Consider the following 13,486-nt stretch of genomic DNA (forward strand, 5'->3'; position numbering starts at 1 on the left):
AGCCGCGGGCTGCGCCGCCTGCCCCGCGCGCCTCGGGCGGGAGCACATCCGGGTCTTCGGGCCTGGGCGCCGCTCGCCGGCCGGGGTCGCTCGGGGTCGCCGGGCGCTGCGGGCATCCGCGGTTCCCACGCGGGAAGTGCCGGGGGGTCGGCAGGTGAGGCCCGGGACGGGGCCGGCAGGGGGCGCGGGGCGGGCCCGCGGGGGGGCTCGCTGCGGCGCGGTCGGGGATCGGCCACCGCCGCCCTGGATGCGGGCCTTCCAGCGGGAGAGGGGGCGGGGGGGGCGCTGCAGCCCGGCCGTGCCCTTCCCCGGGGCTCCCCGCCCGCCGCGCTGCACCCAGACACCGCCACGTCGGAGGGCAGGGGGAGGAAAGGAAGCTCAGAGCTGCAGTTCTGCAAGTCGGGGTGCCCTGTGGATCCCCCTGGGCCGACCGTGCAGCCCGAGTCGTGTGCAAGTTGGGGTGCCCGCGTGGATCCCCGAGTCGTGTGCAGGTTGGAGCGCCCGAGTGGATCCCCCTGGGCCGAACGTGCAGCCCGAGTCGTGTGCAAGTTGGGGTGCCCGTGTGGATCCCTCTGAGTCGTGTGCGAGTCGGGGTGCCTGTGTGGATCCCCGAGTCGTGTGCAAGTTGGGGTGCCCTGTGGATCCCCCTGGGCCGAGCGTGCAGCCCGAGTCGTGTGCAAGTCGGGGTGCCCCGTGGATCCCCCTGAGTCGTGTGCAAGTCGGGGTGCCCGTGTGGATCCCCCTGAGTCGTGTGCAAGTTGGGGTGCCCTGTGGATCCCCCTGGGCCGAGCGTGCAGCCCGAGTCTGTGCAAGTTGGGGTGCCCGCGTGGATCCCCGAGTCGTGTGCAAGTCGGGGTGCCCTGTGGATCCGCCTGGGCCGAGCGTGCAGCCCGAGTCGTGTGCAAGTCGGGGTGCCCGTGGATCCCCCTGGGGCGAGCGTGCAGCTCGAGTCGTGTGCAAGTCGGGGTGCCCTGTGGATCCCCCTGAGTCGTGTGCAAGTCGGGGTGCCCGCGTGGATCCCCTGGGCCGAGGGTGCAGCCCGGGTCGTGTGCAAGTTGCCGTCCTGCTCTGAAGTCGTGGGGCCCGGGCGCAGCGGCGGGCGCTGGAGTGGACGCGCGCCGGAGCAGGGTGCCGAGCTGGGTGACCGAGTGGGGCGCGGGGGCGCGGTCACGGGTGGGTGCCCGCGGGGGGTGACGCCCGGGAACTGCCCAGGCCGCCCGCCGCGGCCTGCGTCTGCGAAGACCGGCACACACTGGCCGGGACACGCTTTTGTGATCCGAGTGAACGGGCGCCCAGCATTCCGCTTTCCTGGGTGTGGGTGTGGGTCCGCAGGGGGCTCCCCGCGAGCCTGCCCGCACCTGCGCCAGGCGCCCAGGGCCTTGACCTGAACCCTGCGCACAGGCCCCTCCTAGCAGCGCCCCTGTCCTAGTCGTTCTTGGGACTGCAGAGCTTGGGTGCCTGGCCCAGGTGCGGCCCTCCCAGGTGTGTTGAGTTGGGAAAGAGACCTAATGTGGCCAGAACGGGAGAAGCTTGGAAGCTCTGATGTTCGGCCTCCCCGCCCGACAGGGTTGGGTGGGACTTGTTTGTTTGTTTGTTTGTTTGTTTGTTTGTTTTTCTTTGTGCCAGTGATCAGGGCGCTGAATATTCTCGTGAGAAGTGAGCACATCTCTCAGGGACATGCCCTGTAGAAGCAGCTGCATCTGTTTTGCTGCAGGTTGTAGCGTTGAAATCCTTGCTGGCATTGGATCATTTAAGTGAATTTAAATAGAGGCCAAAGTGCATTTGTGTTGCAGTGAATTTGTGACTTGCTATGTAGATTATTGTCTGGACATGCCGTTTGTCTCCCGTTACTGCGCCAGACCCTAAGTCATGATGGTCATGACTTCTTAGGGTTTGGGCACCTGGGTGGCTCAGCTGGGCGCTTGAGCATCTGCCTTGTGCTCGGGTCCTCATCCTGGAGTCCAGGATCAGGCCCCACATCAGGCTCCCTGCTCTGCAGCGGGTCTGCTTCTCCCTCTGCCTCTGCTCCCCCTGCCTGTCACCCCCCTCCACCATCAGATAAATCAAATACAATGTTGAAACACGTTTTTTTTAAGATTTTATTTATTTATTCACGAGAGGCAGAGACACAGGCAGAGGGAGAAGCAGGCTCCACGCAGGGAGCCCGATGCGGGACTCGATCCCAGGATCCCCAGGGTCACGCCCTGGGCCAGTAGGCAGGTGCTGAACCACTGAGCCACCTGGGGTGCCCATGTTGAGACATTGTTAAAAAATAATAAAATAATTTCTAATTGTTATGCCTGAATTCTAAATCATTATGTTCTCAAGGATATCAGTGAGGTTTCATATGTTCGTTGTAAGAAGACCTACAATTCCCATTAATGTCAGGAATTTGACTTATTTTTGCATGTAAAGTGTGAGAACTCAGGACTGCTGAAGCCATTTTAAAAGGTTGGTGTGGGTGACAGATCCATTTAACTATGAAACTAAGAATTAAAACATGGGAATTAAGGCGGTAGAACACAATGTAAATGTCACGAATCTTGTCGATATAAAAGTAGTGCATTTTACAGAAATCTGGGTTTACGAGACTTTATATCTTTTGTGGTGGTGGCTCAACCCACATTGTCTGAAATGGAATCATAGTTTTTTAAAAGACTGATTTCTTAATATTAGTGCAATATTATGTCTTAACCTTAGAATACGCTTTTTAGGAACTAAAACTGCTTTTTTATGAATGATTTCTTTTTTTTTTTTTTTCTTCAGAGGTTAGCAGTTTTAGTTCACTTTTTCTTTTGTTAAACTCAGGAAGAATAAATATTACGCTTTTTATTAAAAACAGCACGTCTGATATGATCTCATTGTTAAAAATGACTTGTATACATTGTTTTTATATGTGCACATTGGATAGGCCTCTGGGATGTTGTATGCCTAAAAACAGTATTTTATTTATTTGTTTATCAGTCTTTATTTTTGAGCGTGGGAATTTTGATTTTTTTTCTTCCTATTATACCTTTCTGTATAAACTTTTAAGAAGTGCAGGTATCGTTTTTATAAAAACCCTTAACAAAGGGGGGAGGTCTGGTTTTTATAGTGCTTATAGAGAGAGTTCTGGATTTCCGTGACTAACCCAGAGGTGGGAAGTGATCACTTCCTCTACCAAACACTTGGATTGTTGCTCACGTACCGTCCCTGTCAAGACCGTGCAGTGTGGTGCCTTGGTGTCACTTGTGGCTTTGTCCTTTAGTAACCGCGTGACCTCAAGTTATGTGAGTCCTTCTCACCTAAAACCGGGCGTTATAGTTACTCCCGAAGACTGTTGCAGGCACTCCCATTACCTAGCCCGCCGCCCGGACCCGAGGAAGGCCGTGGCTGCCACTCTGAGAGAGGGTACGGCTTGCATTTGTGCGTGTGCGTGTCTTTGAGAAGTAACGTCCTCCTTGAAGTCATGAGTGTTCAGACACTTAGGTTTGCGTGTCTGTCCGTTACCTAACGCGCTCTGCAATGGAATCTTCTCCAGGTTTGAACCTCTTGTCCTGGAAGCCGCGCGTCCCCACAATGAGGCTTGTGATTCTTGACAACTATGACTTGGCCAGTGAGTGGGCGGCCAAATACATCTGTAACCGCATCATTCAGTTCAAACCTGGACAGGACAGGTATTTCACGCTGGGGTTGCCAACAGGTAATGCAGCATTTTGTTTCCATTCTGGACACGTAAAGTCATGGGATGAGAGTTTCCCCTTTTTTCTTGCCGCATCACTGATTGAGCATGTCCGTGTATAGAGCCAGAAATGTCCCTCTATCTAGAGTGTACGTTTCATTACTGTTTCCTTGTATTAAAATTGCAGATCACTTAACCAAAGGCACGAGGAAATGTCCTAACTTAAGTTCTGGTCGTAATATTTTTGTACCTTTTTTCTAGCAGTCTTTTATTTGTTTTTAGGGATGCTACTTTCACTATTCATATAACTAGTTAGTAGATTAGCCTTCCTGATGATTAATAAGAGGTACCTGACGTATGTATGTACTCTTGCCTCTTCATTTCACCTCCCCCGCCTCCTATGTTTTCATGATCTTACTAGCCCTTTACTATTTCTGTATTCATTTTCTTCTTATAGAAACACTGTGAGTGAAAAATCAAAGACTGGCCTGTCTTCATAACAGAATAAACATAAGTGTGAATTGCATGTTTTAATGTACCTAGTTCCCTGTTAAGGTTTTTCTTTAAAATTAACCAAGTAGAGGGAACCCCGGGTGGCGCATCAGGCTCCCGGTACATGGAGCCTGCTTCTCCCTCTGCCTGTGTCTCTGCCTCTCTCTCTCTCTCTGTGTGTGTGTGACTATCATAAATAAATAAACATTAAAAAAAAAGAATTAATATATTGTATTTATGTTTTGAATATAGTAGGATTATTTTTAGAAGATAATGTACTGCCTTTGATGAGAGTTGGGAGTTTATATTTAAGAAAATCTATATTTTTGTGATGCTAGCACAATATAGTGGGAGGAATACGGGACTAGAAAACAGCTCTGTTAATTCTTGGTTGGACATAGCATCTCTGTATCACCTTGCCTGGGTTGCATCCAGGCTAGCTGCTTTGATCACGATCTTAATTAGTAATTTTAGTTTGGGAGCAGGAAATCTTCCCCCAGTCTGCAGGCAGTCCTAAACATGCTTTTGTGTGTTTAGATCTACAATTTTTGCTTTGTTTTTGGATAGTTTAGCTGCTAATAACACACCTGCCGATGGGGTATCTTGGAAGACCTTTGCTGGTTTTCCACTTTCCTCCTTCCTTGACCATTGACATGTTAACCATGCTCTCTCCCCCTCCTTGGTTTTGAGGTTTGCACATACACTTCTGTAACTGCATGTCGCGTGCTGTATTGTCCCTCCACCCGGCATGGTTTCTGGGGAGTACCTGGTCAGTGTTTATTGATGTGACCTTAACAAGCTTCACATGTAAGGGCCTGCATGCGTCCTTCCTCCCAAACTTACTCCCTGATTCCCTTAGTCTGAGGCACAATAGGAAAATTAGACTGCTTGTAGTTCAAACAATAGACCTGAACATGCTGGCTTTACTTACACTCACGTTGCTATAGTTCATATATAATGAAAACTATATGATCCTTGGAACCGAAAGGATCTCTCAGATCCCTGGCTCCTTAATCTTCAATCTTTTTGACCCAATCCTTTCATTCTCAAAATGAGAAAGATAATGCCAATTTCCCGAGGTTGTGACATATACATGAGCTAATGTGTAGAGATACCAGTGTAGCATCTAGCACCTGGGAAGCATACGGGTGTCATCTCTGCCCCCCGCCCCAATCTTATTTCTGTTCTCAACTACAACCCAACTCTAACTTTTACTATTGGAATCTACCCCTTTTTCAAGACTCAGTTGAAATGTCATCTTCATGAATCCGTCCTCCAACAAACTAGACTATAATCTTTTCTTCTTTGATTTACAACAGTTCTCCAGACTTTTTATAGGTTATTTACAATATTTTCCTTTGTTCCAGTTGTTTTGTATTTGCCTATACCTGTCCTGTGAGGTTTAAGGATAGAAACAGTTTTCATCTTTGTTTTATCTGAATCATACTGAGCACTTGGTAATAGCTATTACAGTAAATGAGTTTTACAAAGAAGATACTAAAATGAGGTTTCTTTAACCAGTACACCATGTACTATATCTTTCATTATTTATTTTCTTCAGTGACTTTGATTAAAAAGTAGAAAATGAATGTGGGTTTTTTTTTGTCATCACCATTCTGACTTCTCACTTTTTTTAATCATATGTTCTTAAGTTGAAGGAGTCCCATAAATAGTATTCTTCGACATTGAAACAAACAGATTTGTTTATGTTTCTAGAAAGGAAGAAGGAAAAGCACATTTGTCCATGTTTTAAACAGGTTTTATGTTAGTGGGCTATAGTTCTTTGAGATGGAATTGTTAAATTTGACTGTATAAATTATTAATTGCAATTTAAAATGTTATGTTTGCTTTAACTTTAAGAAAATCTCTTAGTCTTCACTTCTCTGAACCAACATTTATTATTTATAGCCACTTGCATTATTCTTTCATCTCAAATGAAAGGCATTTAACTTTATACATTTTAGCAGATATATGCTGAAGATAACACAAAATAAGAAACAGAATCTCCAGTTAAAATCATAAAGGCTAATGTTCCTCAGTCAGTCCTTGCCAATTTCTGAGTCTATTTTGAAAGTAGAGGCGATATTTAAATTTAGCTCTGGTTTCCCTTTTGATTTCATTAAATCATCAACTTGACTTTTCTATGTTATCACTTATATGATACAAATCCTTCTCTAAATCAGCTTCTTCTCAAAGGTGGGGTGTGCATGTTTATTTTAATTCAAATGTGCTTTCTAGAAGTTTCTAATCTTAGAATATACAGCATTAATTCCAAATGCTAGATAACTTCTAGAATAATTTCCCAAACTATAATCTGTTGACAGATTTCCAGTTTCATTCAACAAATTCTAAGAGTTCAAGGTATCTTGCAAATGTCTGTATAATTTGTAATACATGTGTTTATTGAATATGTATTTAAATTAATAATTGTTTCCCTAGTAAATTAGAAATGGAGAAGATCATTGAGAGTAAAGTAAATAGAAACTTTTTTAAAAAAAATAGATTTTTCATGTTATGTTAGAAAATGGAATCTCTATCTGTTTTAGGGAGTACACCTTTAGGATGTTATAAAAAACTAATAGAATATCACAAGAATGGAGACCTTTCTTTTAAATATGTGAAGACCTTTAACATGGATGAATATGTAGGTAAGCTATATTATTTGAATATATTATTTGGATATGTTATGTTTTAAATGAATATAGTTTAAGAATTAATATATTGGGGATCCCTGGGTGGCGCAGCGGTTTGGCGCCTGCCTTTGGCCCAGGGCGCGATCCTGGAGACCCGGGATCGAATCCTGCATCAGGCTCCCGGTGCATGGAGCCTGCTTCTCCCTCTGCCTGTGTCTCTGCCTCTCTCTCTGTGTGTGTGTGTGACTATCATAAATAAATAAACATTTAAAAAAAAAAGAATTAATATATTGTATTTATGTTTTGAATATAGTAGGATTATTTTTAGAAGATAATGTACTGCCTTTTGATGAGAGTTGGGAGTTTATATTTAAGAAAATCTATATTTTTGTGATGCTAGCACAATATAGTGGGAGGAATACGGGACTAGAAAACAGCTCTGTTCATTCTTGGGCTCGGCCAGTTACCAATCATGCAACTTTGAGCCAGTCCCTCAATTCTTATTTTTATTTTTTTCTTAAGGCAAAGTTAAAACTAGTGTGGTGGGGATAAATTGAGTACCATGTATGTAAAACTAATTAATAAAATAAAGATTTTTCAAATATAAGTGCATTTATATTTGTGGCTATGAAGCTATTAACATTATTGGTTTCTAACTTAACAGGAAAGATCTGTGATGTGAATTAACTCTGCTTTAAACTTGGAACGTAGGAATACATTTTTAACGGTAGCCTAAATGATAGCTAAACAATTTTTGTGATTCGGTATACTTTGCATGCATATAGGAAAAATGGAGAAACCTGGACCGACTTTTCAGATGTGTGGCTAATTAATTTATGTTGAGTTTAACACATATATCAGTTCCATTGGTAAAATTTTTGTGTGTTTTAGAAGTGAAGTATGATGATTGAATGCATGTGAACTAGACTTCTGTGTTTGAGTTCCAGTCTTTCTAAGAGAAATGTGACCTTGGGAAAGTTACTTAACTTTTCGGTGCTTTGTTGTTTATCTATAAAATGAGAATGATAACAGTAATTCTGTAGATGTTGTATAAATTATTTGAATTAATGCATACATGTAAAGTGATTAAAATAACATCTGTCATATGAAGCATATATTCCACATAAAAATGCCTTGAAGTTGGATATGGAATTATAAAGGTTATATATTCGTAAATAGCATTTATGGCTTAATCAGGAAAGTAAGCTTTGGATTTATTCCTGGAAAACTTAAACTTTTATTGATTAACTTTTTATTTAGGACTTCCCAGAAATCATCCTGAAAGCTACCATTCTTATATGTGGAATAACTTTTTTAAGCATATTGATATAGATCCTAATAATGCTCATATCCTTGATGGGAATGCTACAGATTTACAAGCAGAATGTGATGCTTTTGAAAAGAAAATAAAAGAAGCTGGAGGAATTGACCTTTTTGTTGGAGGTACGTAAAACATTTTGTCATTAATCTTTACGTTTGTTTAATATAGGGAACACCCGTAACTGTCTATATAATATCCATTTATTAAGCTACTGATTCTTATTTTACTTTATTTTCATCAAAAAAATTAAGATTGCAAGTTAAAATTGTTTAAATTATGTCTTGAGAAGTAAGTTCTAATACCTGCTAAACTTTTATATTAATCTCTTTAGAATTAACAGTTTACCCACCTTACAAAATGACTGATGTTTCTTTTCCTAAATGATAATTCATATATTTTATGATTTCTTTAAAATTCTGACCCATCTTTCTTTACCAAATTACAAGGTTAAATCTCTAAAAGTTCGCATGAGGAACAGGTGGATTTTAGCATGTCAGTTAAGAATGATAGAAGACTTGACTTATCATCACCCTGTAGAGAATGTGAACTAAGCTGTATAACTGTCTTCATAAACTCCACACGAATAAATGTTTAATTGGCTAAATTCCACATAAAATTTATGTATATCTGTAGGCACAGGTTCATAATGTACCATTGAAAATAGGAAGTTTGTTTCTTTGTAATGACAACATGGTTTTCTGTCTTCATTATGAAGCCTCTGAAACAGCTACTTAATTGCCCTAAGGATAGTATAGCATCAACTAAACTGAAACCAAACTTTGCTTTTTTGCCAGAAGTTTTAGTATTAAACTAAACGTTCTAAAGCTCTGAGTTAACATTAAGTTCTCCAGATATATCTTATATTTGATTTAATAAAAGACTGAAGACTGCTTAAAAGTACATGAATTAGATGTTCAGGGGAGCTGTTTTGAAGCTACTTGATGGCTGAGGCGGCCCAGTATGGTTGTGGTGGTTGGTTGCCCTTGGGGAAAATTGGGTATTACATACGGTCAGATGTGAATTCACATTCTGTTTTGGTCACTTATCATCTGTATGACCTTGGGAAGTTTCTTTTGAAATCCAGTATAGCTATGTTATTTGTAAAAAAGGATTAATATTGACCATCCAAAAATAGTGAGCATTAACCATGATATAATGTATAAAATGCCTTGCACAGTGGCTGGTGTATAATTGGTACTACATTAAGTGTTACTTCAGTCTTCCCTTTCTGAACTGTAGAATCTGAAATAACTGTTGCTTAGTTCATTGAATTTCCTGGGTTTTTTGTTTGTTTTTGTTTTTTTGTTTGTTTTGTTTTTAACTGAACTATCTCTAAAGGTATCCAGTGAGATTGAAATTTTCAATCTCTTTGAGGAAATTTTTTTCTCTACCTTTGAGGAAATTTTTTTTTCTCTACCTCGCACTGACAGTGTCATTTATTTTGTAGATAGGACGGTTTTTATCTCAGCAAGAATCTAAGCTAAGATACTTGGCCTCTCAAAATAGAAAGTTACCTGTGTTTAAATAAAATCTGCTAATAATATTACTTCAGTATTCCTGGAAAACATTTGTATTACAATATTGTCCATATGGTTCAGTTCTGAGATAATTACTATTTGTACTTGCCAATATCAAGGGTATTTGAATCCATGTTTGGGAACGTTTAAGAAACGCACTACCCATACATTCTCTAGATTTTCTAAACTCCATAGCAAAATCAAGTAAGATTATTACAGTGTATACCTGATTACTGTAACGTAATTGTATCTAATGTATCTGTATTTCAGTTATATTGAGAAATATTTTCACTCATTACCATTATACAAAAAGGCATTGTGATTATTAGACGTAGTCATTATTAAAAATGCCTTAATGAAAAATATCTCTTTTACTTCTTCATTTGAATGTCTTTTCTTTTTTTTCCTGTTAATTTATTTGGCTTATATAAGAATCCTTATGACAAATCCTTTGGGGATTCCATGCCAGAAAATAGAATTTACGAGGGGTGGGGGGTGTTAGGGGGGTGCCTAGGAACTCTTGAATTCCATTTTCTCCCTTTGTCTGCTTCCCAGAAGCAGCAGAAATCTATCCCTTATCATAGATTTCCCCTAGAACTTTCTTCTTTTCCTATAGCTTTAAGTCCCTTTCCATTTCTTTTTAGCTAAAGTTTTTTGGTTTATTTCCTTACGATAGGCCGTCTTAGTTTTCCTTTTGAAACACATGAAGTACAAATTATAATTATTTATGTGTATCACTGACACTTACCACTAGAAAGAACTTTGCTTTGACTTCTAACCAATTTTTGTCTTAAGGTTCCTGTAGACATCCTTCCCTGACCAAAAATAAATCAATTAATTAAGACAATGTCCTTGCCTCTTCATTAACATCTTCATTGTAGTCCTGTCATGCTCCAGGGTCTGTCATTTTATATTCACAATCCAAAGGACATGATTAGCCTGTGTATCAGGGGAGAGGGGCTAGCTTATTGCATTTTCGCTGAACTTTCTCCTATTTGGGGTCCCCGTTATTGGATGTACACTCATGGAGGAATCTCATTTGATTCTTTTCCTTTGTTGATCTAGGTTTGTTATTGGATTTTTCAAGATGAGGCTTGGTATTTGGGTCTTATCACTTACCCTTCTTTTGTTCCAGGGTTTGTTGGTTAATAAAAACACTAAGAACTGAGCCAAATGGGATCAAAATATCAGCCTTATTAAAGGTAAAGTTGGGTTAGAGATTTCAGGTTGGGCTTGAGGCCAAAATGGGGTTTCCTATTCCTCTCCCCTGTGAACTGGAAAGAGTAGAATGAGAAAAGCTCAAGACTATGAATCCGTCCTGTCTTACTCTGGAAAATAGAAGAATTCCCTTTTCTCAGTAGAAAAGAAAAAGGAAATATGTACTGCCAAAAGTTGTCATTCTTCCTGTGATGACAATTGTTAAGAGGAAGGGTAAATGTAACATGCAATCCCTGACCCAACCCCAGCAATAAAATATTCAAGTATGACAGTTTACAAATAATCTCTATAAAGATTTTACTAACTTTACCATTATTTTAAGGTACTGTTTTTTTAAAAAAATAATGATAAGACAGCGGGGAAAACTTTAACCCTCTCCAGTAGTTACATGATTAGAATCTTTGGTTTGCAAGTAACTGTAATCTACTTTGGGACCAAAAGTGAATTAACTGGAATGATGCTGGGCTAACTCACAGAATTGTTAGAAGAGCTGAAACAGCCAACTCTGTGGAAGAACAAGAACCAAGGAGCCTCAGTCTCCAACGCAGGAACCCACAGATACTTTCCTGCTGTGCTGCCCTCAGATACCACAGCTGCAGTGCCTGCCTTCTTTTCTGCATCCCTGCTCGAGTTTCAGGATTTCTCTCAGGAAAGCTTGGGACAAGCATTTACCACTAGACCACACTCATCCCGCCTCAGATAAAGAGCAGACAAAGGCCCCCTAGTTGTGAGGGAAGCAGAGCGGGGCAGGAGGAGGAGAGGGAAACCATATGGAGCATACCAAAGAACAGCAGTCATTATTCGTTTATTGAGCCACTGGTTATTGAGGGCCTCCTGCGTGCCATGGATTGCTCTAAGAGGTAAGCGTAGAGTAATTAAGAGAAAGTCCTTATTCCAGTGAAATCTGCACTCTGCCCCACAGAACTGTGGGAACACAGGGAAGGCATGCAATCCAGACTGAGGTTTTAGAGATGTTTCCTAAGGGGGTGACTGTATTCTAGACTTCAAGACTGAATGAGGATTTGGCATGGTTTTTAGATTTCATGATTATTTCATTGAAAGTTTTGTAAAACTTTGTGAAACATTCTGAACGCTTTTAAGATAGTTTTATATCAGGAAGCTCAACCTCTGATGATTCTTCACTGGGTGGGCGAGGGACTGCATTGACCCTGCGCCGTCATGAACCGCTGCTGATACTTCCAACCTTACTGTACACTTCTGGTGCACCAGGTAGAACGGAGGATCTTCCTATTTTTTCTGGAACTTGTACTTTCCTGGTTCCAGGCTTTCTTCTTTATACATACATAGAGATATAAAATATTTGTACAGATTTATACTTAAGAGGAGAAACAATAGTTTTCTAAATCTAGCAAGAAATGCCCATCTATGATCTAAAGACTATATTTACAAGCGTATATAAAAACCCGTACATAGTAAGCACAGGCTTTTTATGTCACCACATTTAAAGTTCCTAGAATGGGGTGCTTTGGTAGCTTATAATATGCTCCCCAAGATTTTCATTTCATCTTTGTTCCATCAAAACCAGGTTATTCTTTGTCATATTTTAGTTTGTTACGATCTGAGAGAAATTGGTTCAGAGTCAGTAGAAGACACGTATCTGTCATTAAAGTAAATATATCAGTGTAACAGGTATTTTGACTCAGAACTTGTGGGTTTACTTTTTCATCGAGGTGGTCAGAGCTCTGACTAGCTGGTAGGGCATACGTATGTAAGACTTGCTCTATTTACGCCATAGAAAGTTTCTTCATTTTATGAAAAGGTTTGCTTCCAATTCCATTCAAATAAGGAATGTCATATTTTTTTTACCTATATTCTTAGAGGCAGTCCTAGAATATCAGAGCTGGTAGTGGTTCTCCTTAAGCAGTTTTTCCAGGTTGTGGTCGTCACCCATGAGTAGGTCACAAAATCAATATAGTCCTTCACATTCTGCATTTCCCTTTTCTAAGTTTTGCTAATGAAATAGAAAGGCTCCTCGCAGAGGTAGGTATTGTTTCATGCCGTTCCTGTCTTTAATTACGTTGTAGGTGTAGTTGTGTGTACTAGACTGCAGCACCAGGTAGATCGCTTGCAGTAGGCCACGGCCAAAGGGTCTGAAGAAAACTAGTGCCCTATGCTGTCCAAGCTACAGGGAGGTCCACTAGGAATTGCACCCTGTAGACTAGGACCAAGTGAGTGAGAGTGTTGGCCATAAATACTGATGCGTAGGCATCCGAAGATTGGGGTTTGAGTCTTTTGTCTCTGTATTTAATTTAGTAAGCTAAATTGTTCCCTCGAATAGTCCTGTATTCTCCTTGCATGTCAGTCAGAGTTCCCTTTTGAGCTCACGAAAGCTTGAGGTGACGAGGGAAATGGATATTCCCAATAAGACTGCCTCACAAGATTGTTAAGTGTGGTGTTGAGATGTGAAAAGGCTTTATCAACTGTAAAGTGCGGTGCTAATATAAGCTAATATGCTAAGTTTTACTGCTGTTGCGATCATGCTAGCGTAGTGCTGAGCATATGGAGAACCTTGGAATGCTCGTTGAATCGAAGACAGGAACAAATGTTTTAATGCAGGAGTAGACACCCGGTTTATCAAATAAAACAAGGTGAGCCGTGTTTATGACTGTTTGCTCTTAAAAAC

The 13,486-nt window shown here is 41.3% G+C and overlaps 1 protein-coding gene across 3 annotated transcripts in view; it reads left to right on the forward strand.

The window, feature by feature from the left end:
- The window catches only part of GNPDA2 (glucosamine-6-phosphate deaminase 2), a 24,534-nt gene continuing 11,048 nt past the window's right edge, over nucleotides 1–13,486 (forward strand). For 2 of the 3 annotated variants that reach the window (XM_055339650.1, XM_055339657.1), the window contains exons 1-4: nucleotides 1–154; nucleotides 3,521–3,682; nucleotides 6,700–6,801; nucleotides 8,047–8,229. In XM_055339650.1, coding sequence (XP_055195625.1) covers nucleotides 3,559–3,682; nucleotides 6,700–6,801; nucleotides 8,047–8,229 — 409 coding nt within the window. In that variant the 5' untranslated portion in view covers nucleotides 1–154; nucleotides 3,521–3,558. The remainder of the gene's footprint in view (nucleotides 155–3,520; nucleotides 3,683–6,699; nucleotides 6,802–8,046; nucleotides 8,230–13,486) is intronic. The other variant, XM_055339653.1, reaches the window with a different exon arrangement.

Source organism: Nyctereutes procyonoides, unplaced genomic scaffold (genome assembly GCF_905146905.1).
Source record: "Nyctereutes procyonoides isolate TBG_1078 unplaced genomic scaffold, NYPRO_anot_genome, whole genome shotgun sequence".
In the NCBI taxonomy this organism is placed as follows: domain Eukaryota; kingdom Metazoa; phylum Chordata; class Mammalia; order Carnivora; family Canidae; genus Nyctereutes; species Nyctereutes procyonoides.